The sequence below is a fragment of the Hyla sarda genome, chromosome 1 (genome assembly GCF_029499605.1).
Source record: "Hyla sarda isolate aHylSar1 chromosome 1, aHylSar1.hap1, whole genome shotgun sequence".
In the NCBI taxonomy this organism is placed as follows: Eukaryota; Metazoa; Chordata; class Amphibia; order Anura; family Hylidae; genus Hyla; species Hyla sarda.
This window is the reverse complement of record NC_079189.1, coordinates 54,421,587-54,444,988: the sequence shown is the minus strand read 5'-3', so window position 1 is coordinate 54,444,988 and position 23,402 is coordinate 54,421,587. Positions and strand designations below refer to the sequence as shown.

General features: G+C 43.4%; 1 protein-coding gene across 3 annotated transcripts in view; it reads right to left on the bottom strand.

The window, feature by feature from the left end:
- Positions 1-23,402, bottom strand: part of AFAP1 (actin filament associated protein 1) — a 142,517-nt gene that overhangs the window by 9,111 nt on the left and 110,004 nt on the right. For 2 of the 3 annotated variants that reach the window (XM_056555052.1, XM_056555053.1), the window contains exons 9-14: positions 14,893-15,045; positions 14,557-14,768; positions 14,083-14,228; positions 8,465-8,582; positions 5,820-6,077; positions 688-802 (exon numbers count right to left, since the gene is read on the bottom strand). In XM_056555052.1, coding sequence (XP_056411027.1) covers positions 688-802; positions 5,820-6,077; positions 8,465-8,582; positions 14,083-14,228; positions 14,557-14,768; positions 14,893-15,045 — 1,002 coding nt within the window. The remainder of the gene's footprint in view (positions 1-687; positions 803-5,819; positions 6,078-8,464; positions 8,583-14,082; positions 14,229-14,556; positions 14,769-14,892; positions 15,046-23,402) is intronic. The other variant, XM_056555054.1, reaches the window with a different exon arrangement.

Here is a 23,402-nt window from a genome sequence, read left to right as displayed (position 1 = left end):
GCTCTCTGCTGACACCTGACGCCTGTATCAGGAACTGTCCAGAGCAGGAGAAATCCGCCATAGCAAACCTATGCTGCTCTGGACAGTTCCTGACGGGTGTCAGCAGAGAGCACTGTGGACAACACAAAAAAAGAAATTAAAAAAAGAAAATAATTTCCTCTGTAGCATACAGCTTCTAAAAAGTACTGGAAGGGTAAAGATTTTTTAATAGAAGTCATTTACAAATCGGTTTAACTTTCTGGAAACCGGTTGATTTAAAAAAAAATATATGTTTTCCACTGGAGTACCCCTTTAAGACTCCTTATCGCATCAGTTTTAAGGCAAGTCTCGGGCTATGAGATTGCCTGAGACATTTAAACATATCCTGTGTCCCATTGTGAAAATTACACCTTATAGCAATTGTAGAAATTTGGAAAAAACATGGCTGCTTTCTTCCAAAAAAACAAAACAAAAAAACAAACAAAAACTTTATACCCCCTTTAGTCTTGGTGTATCCAGCTGCAGGTTAACACATTATCCTAAGATTCTACCTATCCACAGGAGAGCTGTACCCCATATGTCACTTGTTAAATTACATGGCAATTCAGTGTGTAGCTCAGTGCATCTTCCCATTGAAAACAAGTGGGCTCACAAAATAAGCGCCACAAAGTGTGAACCCGGCCTAAAAGCAATGAAGGCTTTGCTTACTGGAGTTATTGCGCTTTATGGTATTGGCCGGACTCTGCTTCCTTTGCTGGTTGGTGGCTATTCTAGATTTTGACGCGATCCCATTGGACGCAGTAGGAGGCTTCTTGCTCTTGAGCTACAGAGCAAAAATGAAGAAACAACAAATAAAGAGAGAATACGTTAACTTCATAGAGCACTTTACTTTTACAAAATTGCATAAGAAATAAAAAAGTTAGCAAATTCTTCCGATGCTAAATTTTACACATTTGCGTATAGAGTTAGAATTTTGCTGTTACCAGAGAGCGCTGCATTGTGGGAGCTGACAGGTCATATCAGTGACAGCAATGTGGGGTAAAGCTATTGTCAATTTCCAAGGGCATCTGGCACTTGGAGTAAAGAAAAAGCCCAACATTGTTACAGGTCCACACCGTTCATATACAGCATGCAAAGAAGGTCCAGAGTCACTGCTGTCTGGGGACAATACTGGTGCCGGAGCTCAGGTGCTAAATACTACAGCATAAAAACTGCTTTCTTTCATAAACTGCACCACACCTGTCCTCAGGTTGTGTGTACAACTCTGCTCTATTTACTGAGCTGCAATACCACACACAACCTACGGACAAGAGTGGTGCTGTTTCTGGAAGAAAGCAGCAAAGTTTTTTCTATCCAGGAAAACTCCTGTAAATGGGCACTCTTTTTAAGGGTCTGTTCACACGTAAAGGATCCTGTGCAGATTTGACGCGCAGGATTTGTAACTGCAGATTAGAAGCTGTGCTCAGTCATTTAGTTCACATCTGCAGCAGAAATCCTGTGCATCAAATCTGCATACGTGTGAACGTACCCTAAAACAAATTTTTGCTATTGCACTCTCTATGGTAAATACGTTTTCTATGGTTTATTTGTGTTTAAAAAAGCTGCCACTAGGTGTCTCCCTACTTGTCAAGAGCACATTCCTTAACTGCTCTGGGCTGTGTGTAGCAGTGTGAGGGAGGAAGTTCTCCCCTGTATGCCTTTAGATGATGTCATGCCTGCTGAGGAACGACCCTTCCCAGTCTGTGTATCTGACTGACACTGAGCAGAAAATACAGAGCAATATCAAGGCAGAAAACTAAAAAAATAATAAAAATAAAGGGGGGGGGGGGAGTTTATCATGATGGGGGCAGTGAACTGGGAGCATTATAACATTTAACAAGGTCATGAGAGGGTCTCTTTAGGCTCTTCAAATTAGCATTATACCCTGCCAAACTGGAGGAAAGATGATGTATGTGGTGGACTATAAGGCATGTGCTTTGTCCGGATTGGCTAGTGCACGAATGTTGGTTGGACACGCTGTCTGCTTTTATTCTATTAGCGGAGTAAGAAGACGATCAGGACATCATTTAATGTCCTTCAGTGAAGGATAATGAAGTTACACAGGAAAATATCAATCTGCGGTGGATTAGAGGTGGAGAAGACACATCCAATTAGAAAGCTTTTAATTCATTTATGTAAGAAGTAATGAATTGGAAGTTATTAAGGGCTATGGAGAGAATTACATGACTTTTATGGGGATCTAATTAGACATCACTAAGCGATAAGATAACTGCACTTCGGATTTCTTATTACTTTAGACGATGAGCTATTAGATTTGTCTGTGACTAAAGGTGGAGATATAGGGGTCACATTGGTCACCCATTGCCCCCACACCACGTCTGACAATAGGGCTCAGTTACTGTAGTTACAGTAACTTTTCCAAACACTTATTGGGTCCATGTCCCCTTCAGATGCAGCACCTGATGGTTCCTAAACGGTCAGGACCCATGGTGGTGGTGCCGAGAGCTGGAAAAGACCCAACTCAAGGGAGGAAAATAAATGTAGGGTTCTGATCTGAGGGCACCTTATGAAGACACAGTTACTAGCTCTTTTGGGTGGTCACTCCAGTCTGCTCTATAATGGGGGCAATGTAGTTAACTTTCGCTGTTGCCCACCATCATTTGGGCGCACTGCGGTTGTGACATTGTAGCTGACGAAGCGAAGAACATTCTAGCTGACTCTGTAATGGAGGACATTAAAGGGGAATGTACCATCTATCGCAATGTCAAGAACGGGCCCCCTTTTGAGCAGACTTGCCAGAGACGGACCCTTGTTTTGAAGATAGCGGAGGGGTTCCAGAGGTCAGATACAGGATAAGTTTTAAAGGGGTACAAAGGTGGAAAAAAATTTTTTAATATCAGCTGGTGCCAGAAAGTTAAACGGATTTGTAAATTACTTCTATTTAAAAATCTTAATCCTTCCAGTACTTATCAGCTGCTGTATACTACAGAGAAAGTTGTATAGTTCTTTTCTGTCTCACCACAGTGCTCTCTGTTGACACCTCTGGTTGCTATGGGGATTTGCTGAGATGGACAGAGGTGTCAGCAGAGAGCACTGTGGTGAGACAGAAAAGAACTATACAACTTTCTCTGTAGTATACAGCAGCTGATAAGTACTGGAAGGATTAAGATTTTTAAATAGAAGTAATTTACAAATCCGTTTAACTTTCTGGCACCAATTTGTTTTCCACTGGAGTACAACTTTAAAGGGGTACTCCGCGGGAAAACAGTTTTCTTTAAATCAACTGGTGCCAGAAAGTTAAACAGATTTGTAAGTTACTTCTATTTAAAAAAAATCTTAATCCTTCCAGTACTTATAAGCTCCACAGGAAGTTCCTCTTTTTTGAATTTCCTTTCTGCCTGACCACAGTGCTCTCTGCTGACACCTCTGTCCATTTTAGGAACTGTGTAAAAAGCAAATCCCCATAGCAATCCTATCCTGCTCTGGACAGTACCTAAAATGGACAGAGGGGTCAGCAGAGAGCACTGTAGTCAGACACAAAGGAAATTCAAAAAGAAAAGAACTTCCTGTGGAGCATATAGAAGCTGATAAGTACTGGAAGGATTAAGATTTTTTGTTAATGCAAGTCATTTACAAATCTGTACTTTCTGGCACCAGTAGATTTATATAAAAAAAAAGAATACCAATAGAGAATCCCTTTAAGGCCGGTCATTATGGAGACACTGTAGCTTGCTTTGTTGGCAAGACAGTAGCATAACCAGGGGTCAAGTCCTGACAAAAAAGCGTGGGAACTCCCCCAAGATTTCCACTCATGGGCTGTTCTGCAGGACTCCTGTGAATGGGAACATTGTTCCTGCTGTGGACAAAGTGCAGGTACTCTGTTCCCATGTGTTCATGCAGGACTTGAGGCTTGAGCATAACTATAGAGATTGCAGCTCTGTGTATGTGGGGTGGTTGGGTAGCACTATGTCCACTGTTACTATAGTAACTGGGGCATCACTTCTCTTTTGGCTCTATTGCAGCACTGGGTCCTGATGACATTCAGCCATGAATGGTGTCAGGACCCAAAGCTGAAGACGACCCCCAACTTGGGAGCAAGGAGAAGAAAATAACTATAAGCGTCTGGTCTGAAGTCTGCATTGCTTTTAGGGTCAGCTTGAATATTGAATTAAAGTCCTATAAAAATTTGACACTGCAGAATAGGTATAGGGTAAGATTTTGGAACTGTTGTAGGTGGAGTGGGCAGAAGGGAGGCCCATCCTGAACTGTTACACCAGGGCCCATGAGAAGTAAGCTTTGCCTTTGGCTGTGACCTCAGTGGGTGTATACATGGTCAAATACACAGAGATACAGGACACACCCAATGCCTTCTGTAAAACTGGCTGTATCCATAGCAATATGTGAGAAAGGTCACTAGACCATAAGCAGATCACAAAAAGTCCTACTAACGGAACCCTAAGGCTAAGTCTCCACTTGGTATTTTTTCTGGCAGTCTTTGGAGATCTGTTGCTGCAGTTTTTGAATCAAAGCCAGAAATTCTAAAGGAATAGGACATATAAAGGAAGGACTTACACTTCTCCTCCCTTATGGATCCACTTCTGACTTTGGCTCAAAAAATGCAGTTGCAAAAACTACCAGAAAAAAAACAAGTGGAAACTTAGCCTAAGAAATCAGCTGTAATCTGAGGTAAAACCTAGTGGGAAGTGTCCAATTATCCCTGTAGCGCCACCACAGGGGAAACTAAGCATTACAATAAGGCATTCAGATCAATAGGTTGTCTGTGTTAGGCTGCATTCACACTTCGTTTTCACAGTACAGGTGTAGGATCCGGCTGGGGGAGGGGAAAACCGGCGCTCCCGTACCCCAGCCGGACCAGTGCTGAAATCCATTTACTTTAATGAGCCGACCGGAGTCAAAAAGTGACTCCGGTCGGCTCATTTCTGATCCGAGAGATGAGGATCCTAAACAGAGTACTAGTGCCCTCTACAGGTTAAAAATATGAGCTGCACAGTTCTATTCCTTTGGCTGAAACTTGGCATTTGTCCCTATAACTGCAAACCAATTACCAATGCATTGGGCATCGTTTTGCAGATACAGACATGCCTATAAAGGACATAACCTACGGCAATGGTCTCTAAACGGTGGACCTCCAGATGTTGCAAAACTACAACTTCCAGCATCCTCAAAGTTGTAGTTTTGTAATATATGAAGGTCCACAGTTTGGAGACCACTGATTTAAGGCAACCAGGTCAATTACCAATGGTATTGTGGACAAAGCAACCAACTCAAGGCCAACTTTAAAGGGGTAGTTCTATTAAAACAAATCTTAATCTTTCCAGCACTTATCATCTGCTGAATACTACAGAGGAAGTTTTTCTTTTTGAATTTCCTTTCTGTCTGACCACAGTGACCTCTGTCCATGTCAGGAACTGTCCAGAACAGGAGAAAATACCCATAGCAAACCTCTCCTGCTCCGTACAGTTCCTGACATGGACAGAGGTGTCAGCAGAGAGCACTGTGGTGAGACAGAAAGGAAATTCAAAAAGAAAAGAACTTCCTCTGTAGTATACAGCAGCTGATAAGTATTGGAAGGATTAAGTTTTTTTTAATAAAGTAATTTACAAATCTGTTTAACTTTCTGACACCAGTTGATTTAAAAAAAAAAAAAAAATGTTTTCCAGTGGAGTACCCCTTTAAAGGTACCAGGTTGTGGGTTGAACCATATATTGTGACCTATACCGTATATGGTCGTTATGTTACCTGCCCCAAATCATCATGGGGGCGGAGCCTGCAGACACGTGCACATGCAGAGAACAGAAGACATAAGAAACACATAGTACCTGAGAAGAGGAGCCGGCAGACGCCCTCCCCAGAGTAGGAGAGTTGTTAGTGACAGACTGAGAGGATAGACTGGATGAGACAGGAGATTTGTAGTGGTTAGGAGAAAGTTTCTCAGAGGAGAACCTATTGGGCTTTTTGTCGGCCGATGGGTTTGGCGCAAAGATTTTTGGAGATGGTAAGTTATCGTACACATCTGGATCATCATAGTGAACCTCTTCTCCTCTGAGCCTGTGGAAATAATCCTCCTCCGGCCTCCACTGTAAATATATATAGCTTCACTATTAGGTAGAGGAACATTGAAAGAACAGAACAGAGAGTAAAGGGGGCAAAGAGGAAGAGAAAAACAAGGGACAAACAAAGCACAGAGCCAAAATGTCTGCCATCAAGCAAACACAAAGGTTCATATAAGAACCATATAAAAGAAAGACAAATATTATAGGGAAAAGTGACATGTCCATCAGTGCACCAGAGGTCTCTAGTCACGGCCTAGTCACTTTAACTCTTTCTTAGGCAGCATTCCTGCGGGCGCATCATGGCACTTGTCTAAGGCTGCATCCACATCACGACTTTTGCATTCCTCAAATGTATGGTTAAAATGGATGGCTTAAAATAGTTTAAAAAAAAACTACACAAATACAACTGAGGTGTCTAAAAAGCCATACGTATGGCAGTGCGTTTCCACATGTATTTGTCCATTCAAACAAATGTGTGTGTATATATATATATATATATATATATATATATATATATACACACACACACACATATATATATACACACATACTATATATATTATTTGTTTTTATGTTTCTTAATCATTTTAGACTATTTCAAAGCTACTGCTCATATATAAAATATTATAAAGTAATACGATTCAATACCATTTACATACACAGTAAGGTTGGAAAAAAAAGGATGCAATTTAAATCAGTGTTTGGTTAACCATGATTTTCCATCCCCCCCAAAAAAAATGTAGGGATGAATACTCAAAAGGACCAAAACTGCTACATGTGTTGGAAGCAATTTAACAGAAGTCAATGGATATGTGTGTGTGTGTATATATATATATATATATATATATATATATATATATATATACACACACACACACATATACACACACGATTCTATACAATTCTTTTTTATACATAATTTTTATGTATGATATCGTATGAACCAGACGGATGTAAGAATGCGCCCATGATGTGAATGCGCCCCTAAGTAACACATAATAACACCAAGTCACCCAGAGCAAGAAGTCACTATTTGCAGCAGCTTCCCACTCTAGCGAAAAGTAGACAAATGCATGGGATGTGCCCTAGTAGGGCATATGAACAAGCTCTTTAAAGGGAACTCTTCTTATAGAAAATGAAGTTCATTCCACAGGCAGCATATTATAGAGCAGGTGGAGCTGAGAAGACTGATATATACCGTAGTTTTGTGAGGAAAGATTCAGTATAAGTTCTCATTTTTTGCTTATGACAGGCCTAGGTGTCCAGTGGGCGGTCCTAATCAGCAACCAGGACTGCCCACTGGATTATTAATGTTGGAAAAAGCAGGACTTTAGAGCAATAAATGACAAGTTAAACGGAATCTATGCACACTAAACTATATATCCATCTGCTCAGCTCCTCCTGCTCTATAATATCCCGCCTTCAGAATTGCCTGAATTTTCTATTTGACAGGTTCATAAAACAAAATCTGCATGTTATCTAGTGAAATAGTGCGGGTCTCTGCGTTCCTCCTTTTGCCCCTTGACTACACCCATTGCTGACTTTCTATACACACGGTTTTAGCCAGAAATGGCAGTAGTAAAAAGAAGGAATTCCTTTATCAATGCTTGACAGTGTAGAAAAGTAGCAAGTTTTCATGCAAAACACTCACAATAATAAGGTTTGAGCAAAAATGTTTTTTTGTTTTTTTTAAAGGGGTACTCCGGTGGAAAACTTTTTTTTTAAATCAACTGGTGCCAGAAAGTTAAACAGATTTGTAAATGACTTCTATTAAAAAATCTTTACCCTTCCAGTAATTTTCAGCAGCTGTATGCTACAGAGGAAATTCTATACTTTTTGAATTTCTTTTTTTGTCTAGTCCACAGAGCTCTCTGCTGACACCTCTGTCTGTGTCAGGAACTGTCCAGAGAAGCATAGGTTTGCAATGGGGATTTTCTCCTGATACGGGCATCAGGTGTCAGCAGAGAGCACTGTGGACAAAACAAATAAGAAATTCAAAAAGTATAGAATTTTCTCTATAGCATACAGCTGCTAAAAAGTACTGGAAGGGTAAAGATTTTTTCAATAGAAGTAATTTACAAATCTGTTTAACTTTCTGGCACCAGTTGATTTAAAAAAAAAATAAAAAAATAAAAAAATAAAAAAGTGTATATTGAGTACCCCAATATACCTACTTTTCTGGTGTCATGCAAAGATAATTTTGTTTTCTGATATATACAAATCATGATGGATCCCCAGTGACTTATTATGGGGTCTTTCAGGTCTGTATAGAATGCACTATGACTGCACTAATCTAACCATTAAAAATGCCTTAGGGTTTGAAGGAAACCCCAAAATTGCATAAAAGTGTAAACAAAGGCCATTGAAAAAGTGGCAAACATTAAGAGCTATCTGCTGTATATCTTCCTTACAAATCCATTGATGCATGGGACATCATCGTAGTGAAGAGCTACTCCGCTGGGACATGAATAGCCATTTGTGGGGGCTTCACGATAGGGGTTTGTGGATATTACTCTTCTGTTCATGAAACTGGAAAAAAAAAGGGAAAACATATTTTATTAAGAAAAGATAACTTTTTAGTTCAGTTATTTGATCTCATAAAGGTCCTTGTCAGTAGGGGGGTAGTGCCAAACACCTTGCAAATATCAATATTACAGCGTAGCTTACTACGTAGTACTAATGTGTCTGCACAGTACAAATGGTATGTAGCTGAATTAAAGGGTACCCCGGGGGAAAACTTTTTTTTAATGAACTGGTGCCAGAAAGTTAAACAGATTTGTAAATTACTTCTACTGCCTTCTATTAAAAAAATCTTTATCCCTCCAGTACTTCTTAGCAGCTGTATGCTACAGAGGAAATTCTTTGATTTTTGAATTTCTTTTTTGTCTTGTCCACAGTGCTCTCTACTGACACCTCTGTCCGTGTCAGAAACTGTCCAGAGCAGCATAGGTTTGCTGTAAGGATTTTCTCCTGCTCTGGACAGTTCCTGATACGGGCATCAGGTGTCAGCAGAGAGCACTGTGGACAAGACAAAAAATAAATTAAAAAAGAAAAGAATTTCCTCTGTAGCATACAGCTGCTAAGAAGTACTGGAAGGATAAAGATTTTTTTTATAGAAGTAATTTACAAATCTGTTTAACTTTATGGCACCAGTTCATTTAAAAAAATAAATGTTTTTGACCGAAGTATATATGGAGGCAAGAGCTTGCATGGTGTATGAAAAGTCTGTGGTTGGCTTCACCGTTGATAGAGGGCACTTGCTGTACTCTTTATAGGGATTACATGGCTATACAATGGTTTGTTTTTTGCAGGAAGAGTTATATATTTCTTTTTAGATAATTTTATATATATTTTTTAATATTACCAGTCAATGTACCATATACTGTATTAAAAACATATATTTAAAACCTAAAAAATTACACGGGGTGGAATAGAAGAAAAAACTATTCTGTCATTGTTTTTTGGGTCACCATACAGCATAAACAGCATGTTCATTCTACAATGGGGTTCCGTATGATTGCTAGTGCTATACTTATTGTACCGTATCACACTGTGACCATATTCCTATTACAGCCTGCCAGAAGTGCACAAGTACTAAGAGTACCAAGACAGCTGGCTGGGGAACCTCACTAGGCCTCTTGCTGTTATGTAAACTTCTTGGCACCCAGTAATCACATTGTGGGGGAGCTAACTGGGTGAGAGAGGAACCTCCAGTCACTACTGACTGTAGTATCCAAGGGGCTACATGGCCCGGGAATAGTGTTATCTCCCATTCCTGTGGCTGCCTGTGGGTGTCTGGTGTAATACACAGCTAGCACCCATCATGTATGGAGCAGGCTAAGCACCTTAGCCTGCTCCATACTCCTTGCCTGACATTCTGATGAACATGGAAATCAAATATCAGAGAAGGGTTAATAAGTGGAAGCCACAACCAGATGTGAACAAAGACGAAAAGAAGCTATACATGGTTCTGCCCATGGCTAGTATAACAGGGTAGCTTCCCACCACTAGGGGTGTGAATCGGCAAGAATTTGGCGATACGATACGTTTGGGGGGGGGGGGGCGATCCACCCCACTAGCCCACCAGGGAGCATTCACATGTCCCTTTAGACACCGCTGTCAGCTTTGACAGTGGCGATCTAAAGGGTTAATAGCCAGCAGTGGCTGTTAGCGGCCCCAGGCTACTGAAAACAGCTGGGGGCTGCAGAGTATGGAGGGGGCAGGAGTCCGGAGACCGCGCCATACAGACTGCTGAGCGCCGCATGCTGGCTATTAGTGGCAGCCCCCGGCTACTGAAATCAGCCGGGGGCCGCAGAGTATGGAGCGGGCACGAGTCGGGAGCCCGCTCCATACACTCAGGGCGCCGCCACGATTGTCAGCTCCGGCCCTGCTTGCACGAGCCGGAAAAATTCACCTGCCCGGCGCCCGGAACTGCTTGTCCTGGGCGTAGGGAGATACAAATTCCACATTCCTAAAAAGATCAATTCAAAAATATTTTTAATCGATTCAGTATCGCCAAATGAAAACTTGCGATAATCAAGTGAATGGATTTTTTCTTACACCCCTACCCACCACTGTACTTCATTGTTCTTAGGGCAGATTTTTCCAACTAGGGTACCTGCAACTGTTTGAAAACTACAACTTTCAACATGCCCGGACAGCCTTTGGCTGTCCGGGCATGTTGAAAGTTGTAGTTTTCCAACAGTTGCAGGCTCCCTGGTTGGGAAAATCTGTCCTAAGAACAACAAGGTACAGTTGCATGCTGGGAGTTGTAGTTTTGCAACAGCTGAAGGCGACCTGGTGGGGAAAGATTGGTCCAGAGGTGAAGATGACATATCTTACCTCTAAGACAGACTTTATCATTGGAACCAAGGTGATAAACCCCACTATATATTGTATAGAGCTCATTTGCTCCACTAGTTCCTTGTATATTTGATAAACTATTAGATTATACACAATTTCTTTTAAGAAAAAAACACAAACAGAATATTCGACTCAAGGGTGTTGTCCATGTTTGGAGCCAAAATGTCTCAGATTATAACCCTAGAATGGATACAGTTTTTCTCATCTAGAATGACTAGAGTTTCCGAGAGACTTCATTGCTGCAACTGCAGCCCCTCTGTGCACCAATAGGTGGCGCAGTGCAAAAGGGAACCCACACAAGACTTTCCGATTTTTTCTATTTAACACGGAGGCAAATGATCAGGGAAGGCGACCGCATTTGTCTTCATTTTATTTGACTGAAATGAGATCAGTGGGAGTGCACAAAGAAAAGTCGCCAAATTGCAGTTCTGACCTGGTCGACTGAAGTACAGTTAATTTGACCGGACAGAAATGGGGCTTTGGCCGTAAACATATCACTTCCACCGTAATGTGCACAGACAGAAGGATCCCTAAATGGATAATTAGGGTTGTACTTGGCAATGTCCCATAAAACAAACACATAAAAGGTTTACTTTTGGCTATTATATACAGGAGTGCATTTTAGGTAAAAAAAAGACCCAGCAATGAAAAGTGATCCGCAGGTATAAAAGACAAAAAACAGCATGATCTGCTCTGAAGTTTTATGATCTCTGCTTGCTGTCAGTAAATGCAAATCATTCTGTTCATATTGAGAGGCAGAACAATGTACAGATGTAATCCTGCACAAAGTTAGTTTATAACAAGGTTTCAAGACTTAAAGGGAACCAATCATCAGATTTTACCCTATATAACGCTTGGTAAAGCGTTATATAGGGTAAAATCTTTATTTTCACCATTCCCGGGGGACGCTCCTGCCCCCAGGGATGGTGAAGATATGAAGTTATAAACTAGTCACCGCCGCCGCCGTAAGTAGTCACCTGGGCGGGGAGCTCTTCTCATCTACTCCCGTTCTTCGTCCGTGGGAGCGACGCCCCTCTGCTTGATTGATTGGCAGCGTCATCACTCTGCTCCATCTGTTCAGTGAGCGGAACAATGACGCGGCCCATCAATCAAGTGGAGGGGGCGTCGCTGCCGGACGAAGAACGGGAGTAGATGAGAAGAGCTCCCCGCCCAGGTGACTACTTACGGCGGCGGCGGTGACTAGTTTATAACTTTATATCTTCACCATCCCTGGGGGCAGGAGCGTCCCCCGGGGATGGTGAGGACAACAATTTTACCCTATATAACGCTTTGCCAAGCATTATATAGGGTAAAATCTGATGATTGGTTCCCTTTAAAGGGGTAGTCCGGATATACAAAATGAATCCTCTATTTAGAGGGCCACTGGGACCCACTGCGATCTACAGAATGTGGCAATCTCTTACATCTAAGTGACCTGGCCTCCACCTTGTGAGACTAACATATCTTGGCAGTGACTGTCCGTTTGACGAGGCATCGCTGTGGCTAGTGATTGGCTGAGTGAGCCATTACTGCCGAAACCAGTAGGTCTCGGAAGATGGGGTCTGGAGCGCTCAGAGGTAAAAGACATGTCCCGTTATGGAGATCGTGAGGGAACCCAGTGGTCGGACTACCTGCGATAAGACACTTACCCCCTTCCCTGTGGATAGGGGATACGTTTTAAAACTCTAACAACCCCTTTAAACTGGTACTCCGGCGCTTAGACATCTTATCCCCTAGCCAAAGGATAGGGGATGAGATGCCTGATCGCAGGGGTCCCGCTGCTGGGGACCCCAGTGATCTTGCACGTCACACCCAGTTAGAATCAGTCCCCCTCCCATAGGCTTGCATTGAGGGGGAGGAGCGTGACGTCACACGGGGGCGGAGCAATGACGTCACAATGCTCCGTCCCCATGATCGACAGTAATCAGATCCGGAGCGAACACTCTCCGGGGACTGATTCTAACAGGGTGCAGAGTGCAAGATCATGGGGGTCCCCAGTGGCAGGACCCCCGCGATCAGGCATCTTATCCCCTATCCTTTGGATAGGGGATAAGGATGTCTAAGCGCCGGAGTACCCCTTTAACGGGATTGTCCAAAGATCATTAAATATATGTGGGGAGGTGCGACCCATAGACTGGTTTGAGTGGCATTGGGGCCGCTCTGCCGGTGGGTCGTTCCCCCCTGTGGGCATTGGTGTCGCGGGGTTGGTGGTCGCCGCCCAGTGCTACGCCATTTTATGCTAGGGACGTTAGGGATCCATTCTCAATAGGTGGCCTTGACGTGGCGAGTGGGCTTGTACTTTTTGATCAAAAATGTATACTGACAACCTATTAGTTTTTGATATTATGCTGAGAAGCAATCAGATCATTATACAAGATTGTAGATGTGCGACCATGTCTGTTTCTTCTACCCGAATCATTAAATATATAGCACCAGGAAAGCTGATAAGTATGATCAAAAGGGACCGACTTGCTGGACCCACCCCCTTTTCCATATCACAGTAACAGGGGTCCAGAGTCTCCCAACTGACTAGAACAGCTATCTTCCTTAGTTCTAAAGATGACAAATTGGAGCAGAGGGCTGCCCTCATAAATGCCCCCCTATTTATATGGGAGACAAAGGACCCTTGCTCCCATGATCAGTGTGTGTGTGTGTGTGTGTGTGTGTGTGTGTGTGTGTGTGTGTGTGTGTGGGGGGGGGGGGGGGGGGGGGGGGTTCACAGCAGTTGGATCCCTAGAAATTGTAGACTGATCACCTGCCTTGAGGATAAGTAATACATTTTGTTCTTGGTACAAACCCCTTAAAGGGAATGTATCACCAGCGTCACCTGCACTAACCAGCTAATACAGGGTAATAGTGTGGGTGATGATTATTCCAACCCTGTTTACCTTTTTTTTTCTACTTTGTCACATTCCAGAGTTATGCCTGAAAATCCAGATATGCATATGAAGTAATTTGGCACACTGGGTGCGTTCTCAGCCCCTTTGTATGGGGTGCCAAGTCAGGCAGGCAGAAGAGTGCACCAAGAGGCTGGAAACTCCCCCAGTGCACCAAAGCACATAATTTACATATATGGATTTTCAGGCAGAACTCAGGAATGGGGCAACCTAGAAATAAAAGTTAATTAAAAGATAATTCTGCATCTTGGCATCACCTATCTTCTTACCAGAAAGACTGCTTGGCTGTCTGGATTACATTTGCTGTGGTGTCCACATCAATGTAGTCATAGTGCAGAGCTCCGGGATCGGTAGAAGAACCTGTTTCCGCCAGTAAGATTCCTATCCACCTGCCCATGTTTTCAGAAGATGAAGCCTTTAAAACAGAAACAGCAATGTCTTAATACTGAGGTAATGCCCAGTCCTCTTATCATTTACCATTACTATGTCTTGTCGTAGGGTTCTCCACAGTCTACAGACTATACCAAGTGTGGAGATCCCTAAACATCTACTGGTCCTTTCTACACACATCGTGGGCCAGTTCTTTGTATCTACTACACAAGCTCAATATTTCAGCCTCTTATTGTAGGATACCTCCCTTTTCATTTTGATTCTGCTTTATTGCTTTTGAAGAGTGAAGCCCAGACATCTATCACACATTTAAACTTCTTGTTTAAAATAAGAAATCTATTGCAACTGTATACCTCTAGCACGGCCACCTCCTGTCCATTACGGAGAAGACGGAAAGTCAGAGGATGCTTGGAGTCCAGGCCTGGGATGACTTCACACCCTCTCAGAGGTATGGAGACTATGTGCGTCTTAAGATCTGTCCTGTCTTTATGAAAGACGAGTTTATTGTCCTTGACCCGGCACCACCGCTCTCTCCACCGGTTGTTGCTAAGGACATTTAGGTAACCTTAAATAAAGCAGAGAATTTAGAACTACTAATAATTGCTATAACTACTAAAATAGATTTTTACATCCATGTGTATTTCCCTTATTTTTATTTATTTATTTTACATATACTCTGCGTATCTTACCACACGTTGGAACATCTTCTTCTGCCGATGATGTCTGCTCATCCGTGCTTGGTTTCTTCTTCCCCAGGCCAATGATTTTTGTTATTTTCTTTCCCGTTACTTTGGTGACTGTACCTTTCGGCTCGGCTTTTGTGCCACTTTTCTTTCTCTTCACTGGGGAGGTAAAAACAACAATTTTGGTTACATTTGTTTTCTATCTGGTGATACAACATACCTGCAATGCACACATTTATTTAGATCTCCATTTCCCTCAGTCTCAAAGAATCGCTCTTGACTAGTCAACAAACAGCCAAGTAAACGGCAGTATCATTGGGTGGACTGAGGGTGACCCAAGTCTCAGGGTATTACAGATGCAGTACAAAGAAACAAAAACAAAAAAAAACATAGAAAGTACTTTGGTGCAAGACGTGTGTACGTGTGTAATATATGGTAAAAATGTTCCATTTGATCATGGATAATAAGGTTCCAAGGATTTATTAAAACACAGTATAAAATGCAAGACGCGTTTCAAAACTTTAGTACCCTTCCTCAGATGCAACAGAAGACCAAATGTACATAGGGGGAGATTAATCAAAACCGGTCCAGAGGAAAAGTTACTGAGTTGCCCATAGCAACCAATCAGGTTGCTTCTTTCATTTCTGAAAAGGCCTGTGAAAAATGAAAGAAGCGATCTGATTGGTTGCTTTGGATAACTCAGCAACTTTACCTCTAGACAGGTTTTGATAAATCTCCCCCATAGTGTCCAATATACATCAAATAAGGTGGTGTCAAAAGCGAATTACAATGACATCATGAAGGGGGGAGGAGTTATAAAAGGTCATAAAACAATTAAACTGATAAAAACAACGATCAGAGCAATAACTAAGTTGCATATAATGCTGGAGTATTTATACCTCATTGGGTAATTCAATCCTCTAATACAGTGGCCTCCAAATGTTGCAGAACTACAACTCTCAGAACTATACTCAGAACTTCTGGTATATAAAAATCTTGCTGGTAGCCTGACATCTGAACAGAGTCCTGGCTGTGTTTGCAACCTACCTCTCGCTACGTACAATCCCACTCTCCAGTGTGACATTGTATATGGAGTATACAGACATTCCAAGTCTATATACACTTTCAAACATCATTCCTGTTAATCTCTTCTGGATGTTCTCTTGGTTCTTATGTATATTATATTATACAGATTAGTAAATTACCGTACTTTTATTTAAAAATCTTAATTCTTTCAGTACTTATCAGCTGCTGTATAGGCCTCAGAGGAAGTTGTGTAGTTCTTTCCGTTCAGACCACATTGCTCTCTGCTGTCACCTCTGTCTGTGTTAGAAACTGTCCAGAGCAGGACAGAGTTTACTATATGGATTTGCTCCTTTTCTGGACAGAGGTGTCAGCAGAGAGCACTCTGGTAAGACTGCAAAGAACTACACAACTTCCTCTGGAGCATACAGCAGCTGATAAGTACTGGAGGGATTAAGATGTTTAAATAGTAATTTAAAAATCTATATACCTTTATGGCACCAGTTAATTTGAAAAAAGTTTTTTTCCTCCGGAGTACCCCTATAACATCCAGTGACATACTGTATAAAGACAAACTCTATTGACAACAGGAATGGAAACACAATGCAGAGTTCTTATACTACTACTATTACTAAATTTGTTGTTATTGTTATAATTAATTAATTATTATTGTGATAATAATAATAATTAATAAATAAATAAAATCTAGTATTAGCATTTCATGGGAGATACAAGTATTTACTAAACCAGACATGTCATAAGAGATAACAGGCCCTCTTTAAAAAATGTCAAGCAAGCCAAACAAAAAAATATCACAAAGCAAAAAAAAAAAAAAAGCCTGGACAAAATTGATAAAATTAGACACTGACATGGCTTCTGGAGACTTTTCTCATACTGATGATATTTTGCCTTACTCCCTAAAGGGTGGTATGCCAATAGTGTCTGCCAATGACCATTTCCAGTAATGCCGCAATAAAAAGGAATGTCTGTGACCGGCTTTTCTTGGCCTCTAGCAGCATTACCATGAAAGAGAATATAAAGGAGAGCCAAACACTGTGTCACTGTGTCATTGTGATTAATTAAGGTCATGAGGGCAACCACAGCGAACAGCGACAAGACTGGACGCAACCTATTGGTTGAATGTTATTTTGTTTATTTTTTATGTTGTTTATTTTTTTTTATTTTTTTATGTATTTATATGTTAGATGTTAAACTAGAAACTAGTGTCGTCTTAATGGAATTTGTGGTCTACATGATGCAGGATTAAAGGATTTGTGTGTATAAAAACATACAGTATGATATGGGCATTTAAAGGGGGTACTCCGGTGGAAAAGTTTTTTTTATTAAATAAACTGGTGCCAGAAAGTTAAACAGATTTGTAAATTACTTCTATTTAAAAAAATCTTAATCCTTAGCTGCTGAATACTACAGAGGAAATTCTTTTCTTTTTGGAACACAGAGCTCTCTGCTGAATCACGAGCACAGTGCTCTCTGCTAACATCTCTGTCCATTTTAAGAACTGTCCAGAGTAGGAGAAAATCCCCATAGCAAACATATGCTGCTCTGGACAGTTCCTAAAATGGACAGAGATGTCAGCAGAGAGCACTGTGTTACAAAAAGAAAATAATTCTCCTGTAGTATTCAGCAGCTAACAAGTACTGGAAGGATTAAGATTTTTTAATAGAAGTAATTTACAAATCTGTTTAACTTTCTGGCACCAGTTGATTAAAAAAAAACAAAAAAAACAAAAAACCTTTAAGGTATACCTGCTCCCTCTATTATGGCATTAAAAGTCAAGCAGGCTTTTACTTTGCATCCTTAATGCAATAATACCGCGAGTGCTTCATGAAGATGACATATAATCCGCCTATCATTGATGTGTCCGCTAAGCTTAGTGCTTTAATTTGTGGCGCTTCCATTAATGTACAACCACAGCCTGAAATATAAATGAACGCTGCGCCCTGCGAGGGTGACTACTCCCGCCAGCGGTGGGCGATGCTACAATCATTCATGAAGGGGCCTGTACACATTATGCAGTCTGTTCCCAAGGTCATACGTCTGCCTCTGACAAAATATGACCGCGCCTGACAGCGACAGGATAAATTACAACAGGAAATCAATAGTAAACCCTCCGAGATCCGTTGTAATGTAACTGTAATTGAACGGTTTAAGAGAGGTGACAGATTCAGTGATCGGCTTAACCTACTGGGAAAGTCTGACCACCCCCTTAATACGGAATAAGATAAAACTTTCCATTGAACCCACTACATCACTCTTAAAATGGGTTATCGAGGAATAGAAAAACAGAGCTGATTTCTTCCAAAGACAGCACCTCACCTGTCCTCAGTTTGTGTGTGGTATTGCAGCTCAGTTCCACTGAACTGAATAGAGCCAACCTGTAACACCAGACGCAACCTAAGGACAGGTGTGGTGCTGTTTTTGGAAGGTAGTGACGTCACTGCCTCTGCCCCTTACCTTATTGAATACACTAAGATACGGGTGAGCTGACACTTTATTCTGGCCGACACGCCCCCTCCATGTATCTCTATGGGATAAATGCAGGGGGGAGGGAAGGCATCCGCTCCTGGGTCGGCACGCCCCCTTCCAGCAGACTGTTGGGGCCCTGTTCAGGAGATCGCGGGGCATCCCAATGCTGGGACCTCCCGATCTATAACTTATGCCCTATCCTTTGGATAGGGGATAAGTTATATTTCACTACAGAACTTTTTTAAAAGGGGTACTCCGGGGGAAAATTTTTTTTTTTTTAAATCAACTGGTGCCAGAACGTTAAACAGATTTGTAAATGACTTCTATTAAACAATCTTAATCCTTCCAGTACTTATCAACTGCTGTATACTACAGAGAAAGTTTTGGATTTCTTTTCTGTCTGACCACAGTGCTCTCTGCTGACACATCTGTCGATGTCAGGAACTGTCCAGAGTAGGAGCAAATCCCCATACAGCAGACATATGCTGCTCTGGACAGTTCCTGACATGGACAGATGTGTCAGCAGAGAGCACTGTGGTCAGACAGAAAAGAAATCCAAAACTTTCTCTGTAGTAAACAGCAGCTGATAAGTACTGGAAGGATTAAGATTTTTTAATATAAGTAATTTACAAATCTGTTTAACTTTCTGGCACCAGTTCATTTAAAATAAATTGTTTTCCACCGGAGTACCCCTTTAATGTTCCCAATGGGTTACTCCTCTACAGTTAAACTTTTTAAAATTATTTTGTATCTCTAAGCGGAATTATGAACATTTCTAAGCTATAGGATGCACATAGAGATCTATCATGTATGTAATTTCATTAAATTGGACAAATGGTCCCAAGGAGTTGGATCAAGAGGTGACTATAAAACTGTTGTCTGTGTATAATTCCTTTCCAATATTGGTCATGGCAGGTTAAACTGCCATAGAATGTTTAAATTTATTGAACATATATTTCAAAATTAGGAATATGATATTTACGTGATACGTAGAAGGCTAGTAGCAGACTAGTAAGTTGGTTATATAAGACTAGTGTACATGAGACCTTCGCTCCAAGAGTGGCTGGGGAGGAGGCAGAGGTCAGACAGACAGGAACTATAAGGTTATACATGAGCTACTGAGAGGAAGTCAATACTCCATAAAGAATAACACTAGACCAAAGTATACAGCTGTAAGGATGCCGGGTGGTCTACCCGCAGGAGATATGAGGAAGTTATTCAATCTTACAAAAGCAAAAAGTGAAGGCATCCTGTGTCACTCACTATGTACATAGCTAGGTTTCTTTATTTTAGGGTGGCTGAGAAGCTTTCAATAAACTGAGCAGAAAAAAGGAGATTTTTTTGTTCTTACCGTAAAATCCTTTTCTCTGAGGATCCATTGGGGGACACAGACCTTGGGTATATGCTGGGAGACTTGATACTATGGAAACCAAAAAGGTTGGCTCCTCCCAGCAGGATATACCTGCCTACAGAGCCTGAGGTAATCAGTTTAGTCCCAGAGCAGTAGGAGAGGACCGAAAGGCAGAAAACCAAGACCAGTCCGATGTAACCAAAGAACCAAAAAATAAGCTTGGGACGTACCAAAGCTGTCCCTAGGGTGGGGACAGAAACCAGTCAGGGGGCAGGCTGACCCACCACCGCCTGCAACACCTTATGGCCCAGACTAGCATCAGCGGAATTTTGTAAAAATGTGCAAGGACGACCAGGTAGCTGCCTTACAGACTTGTGAGGCCAAAGCCCTGTTACGGAGAGCTCAGGAAGCTCCAACAGAATGCATGGTATGAGCTGAAACCTTAAAGGGAGGGGTCTTCCCTTTACAACGGTAAGCTTCAGAAATGGCAGACCTGATCCACCGCGAAATCGTGTCCTTTGAAGCAGGTTGTCACTTACGGCGACCGTCCGTAAGAACAAAAAAGGAGTCACACTGACAAAAGGAAGAAGTAGGTTCATAAAGCCTGCAGGGCACCAAGGACCATGTTCAGATCCCAAGGAAGTGTAGGGGACCTGTAAGGAGGGGGCCGCGTGGGCCACTCCCTGAAGAAAAGTCCGAACATAAGAATCGGATGCTAGAGGGCGTTGGAAGAGAATGGAAAGGGCCGAAACCTGACCCTTAAGGGAGCTGAGTGCCAACCGTTGTTCCAGGCCCGACTGCAAAAAAGGAAAGGAGTCGGGGGAGGGAGAACACAACTGGAGAAAAAGACTGAGATTCACACCAACGAAAATAAGACCGCCAGGTACGGTGGTAAATCTTTGCAGAGGAGGGCCTGCGCGCCTTGAGCATGGTGCGAATCACCTGGGGAGAGAAACCTCGGGCCCTTAGAACCGCGGTCTCAACCGCCACGCCGTCAAATACAGTAAATTGGGTCGGCACAGGGGACCCTGAGAGAGAAGGTCTGGATGAAGCGGAAGGCGCAGCGGCATGTCGTCCAGAAGCCAGATCACATCAGCGTACCACGCCCTCAGGGGGCCAGTCGGGAGCCACGAGAATGGCGGGAACGCCTTCTGCTTTGAGCTTCCTCAGGACCCTGGGAAGGAGAGGAAAAGGAGGGAACAGATAGGGTAGGGCAAAGCCCGACCAAGAAATCACCAGAGCATCCACGGCTAGAGCCCGGGGGTCCCGAGACTTCGTCACAAAGAGGGGAACCTTCTGGTTGTGGCGGTCCACATCTGGAGTGCCCCAGAGGGTGCAGATTTCCGCAAATACCTCCGGATGAAGGGACCACTCGCCGGGGGTCGGCTGAGGACTGGCTGAGAAAGTCCGCTTCCCCGTTGTTTACTCCCGGGATGTGAATCGTTCTGCCAAGAGGAGAATTTTGGATACTTCGGCCATCGCCGTGGAGCCCGGGTGCCGCCCTGGCGATTGACGTATGCCACAGCAGTGGAGTTGTCCGAATCGACAAGAACCAGGCGCCCCTGAAGAAGGATCTCCCAATGTAACCGGCAGAGATAGATTGCCCTTAGCTCCATAACGTTGATTGGGAGAAGGGCTTCTCTGGGGGACCAAAGGCCCTGGACTGTCCGGTCCCGGAAAACTCCCCCCCAACCCGAAAGACTGGTATCCGTCGTAATAACCTGCCAGTGGAGGGGCAGAAAGGAGCGTCCCTGAAGAAGTAGGGGGGGAGCGAAGCCACCACAGAAGGGACCGGCGGGACCTCCGAGGAAGGATAATCCTGCGATCGAGAGACAAGGGAGACCAGTCCCACCGGGATAGAATCGCCAGTAGAAGAGGTCGGAAATTAAACTGAGCGGACGGAACGGCCACCATCCAACCCAGGACTTCCATGCAAAAGCGAATGGAAACCGGGGCAAGGTTCCGAAGTGTCCGAACCCCCGACAAGAGAGTCAGCCGCTTGTCTGGCGAAAGCCGAATCCGGGCAGACGTTGTGTCGAACTGGAGTCCCAAAAATATCAGGGACTGGGTGGTAGAGAGGTTGGACTTGTCCTGATTGACCATCCAGCTGAAGCGAGACAAGGCCTGAAGGGTGAGGGAGAGACTCTCTAGATTCTGGTCTCTGGTCGGTGCCTTGATCAGGAGGTCGTCCAAGTAAGGAATCACTGAGACACCTCTGGTCCGTAGGAGGCCGATCACCGGCACCAGGACCTTGGTGAAGACCCTTGGAGCAGTGGCCAGGCCGAACGGGAGAGTCACAAACTGAAAATGGCCTTCCGGAACAGTAAAGCGGAGGTACCGCTGGTGTCCTGGGAAAATCGGAACGTGGAGGTAGGCATCCTTGATGTCCACCGAAGAAAAACTCCCCTTGATCCATGGTCGCCACGACCGATCGGAGAGACTCAATGCAAAGGAGAAGATGCTGGTTGAGGCGCTTCAGATCCAAGATTGGGTGTATGGAATCCCCTTTCTTGGGGACCACGAAGAGGTTGGAGTAAAAACCTCGAAAATGCTCCCTGGGAGGAACCGGGACAATTACTCCCTGGATGAGAAGAGACTGTAGTGCGCCTCGAAAAGCCTTCGCTAGAGAGGGGGACCGGGGGGCCCGACACAGAAAAAAGCGATCCCTTGGAAGGTAGGCAAACTCGATCCGGTAACCATTGGATCCACATCCCTGACCCAGGAGTCCTGAACATGTGCGGCCCTGACATCCCGGAAGAGTAACAGATGACCTCCCACCCGAGAAAAATCTGCGAGTGGTGGCGTCCCTTCAGGCAGAAGTAGGTTTGCGGGTGCCCGCTTTGGCAGCAAAAGTTGTCCGATTTCCAGGAGGGACGGGTTTGGAAAGAGGGAGCCTTCTTGTCCCGTGAAGGCGTCTGCCTGGCCCCCTTATTGGCACCAAAAGTCCGAAAGGACCGAAAGGAGGGTGACTTGCGACAGGGAAGCAGTACTCTGAGCCTTATTCTGAGGTAGTAAGGAACTTTCACCCCCGGTCACCTCTGAGATAATTTCATTTAGGCGCTTACCAAAGAGCCGAGAACCAGTACTCACTTCATTCAGAAGAACTTACCTAATGAAGTCTTCAGTCAGCTTTTATTCACCTGCATCATGCCGGGCTGTAACAGCGAGATGAGCAGGGAGGTAGGGGGACCCGGACCCATGAGGTACAACCCCAGGCGCTGACCATTGGCGAGAGGGGGTTGACAGTACATCCACAATGCCTGTGCCCCCTCAATAGAAAATGGGGAAACAGTGAACGCTATGTTCCTGAGTCCCTACCTAAAAACAGGAAAAGAAAAGGGAATAAGAAACTAAATATCCCTAATCTAGAAAAAAAAGGTTTGACCAGGTCTGGGAAACCCCAGACCAGCGTCTGTCTCCTGAAGACACTAAGCTAAGACGGATTACCTCAGGCACTGTAGGCGGGTATATCCTGCTGGGAGGAGTCAACATTTTTGACTTCCATAGTGTCAAGTCTCCTAGCAACAACAGCATATACCCAAGGTCTGTGTCCCCCAATGGAGCAGATAGAGAAATTAGTACATGCTTCACAAATAGTGTACACACCGCTGTAGCCCCTTTAATGTTTCAGCTCGATACTTTCTTATGTATGGTT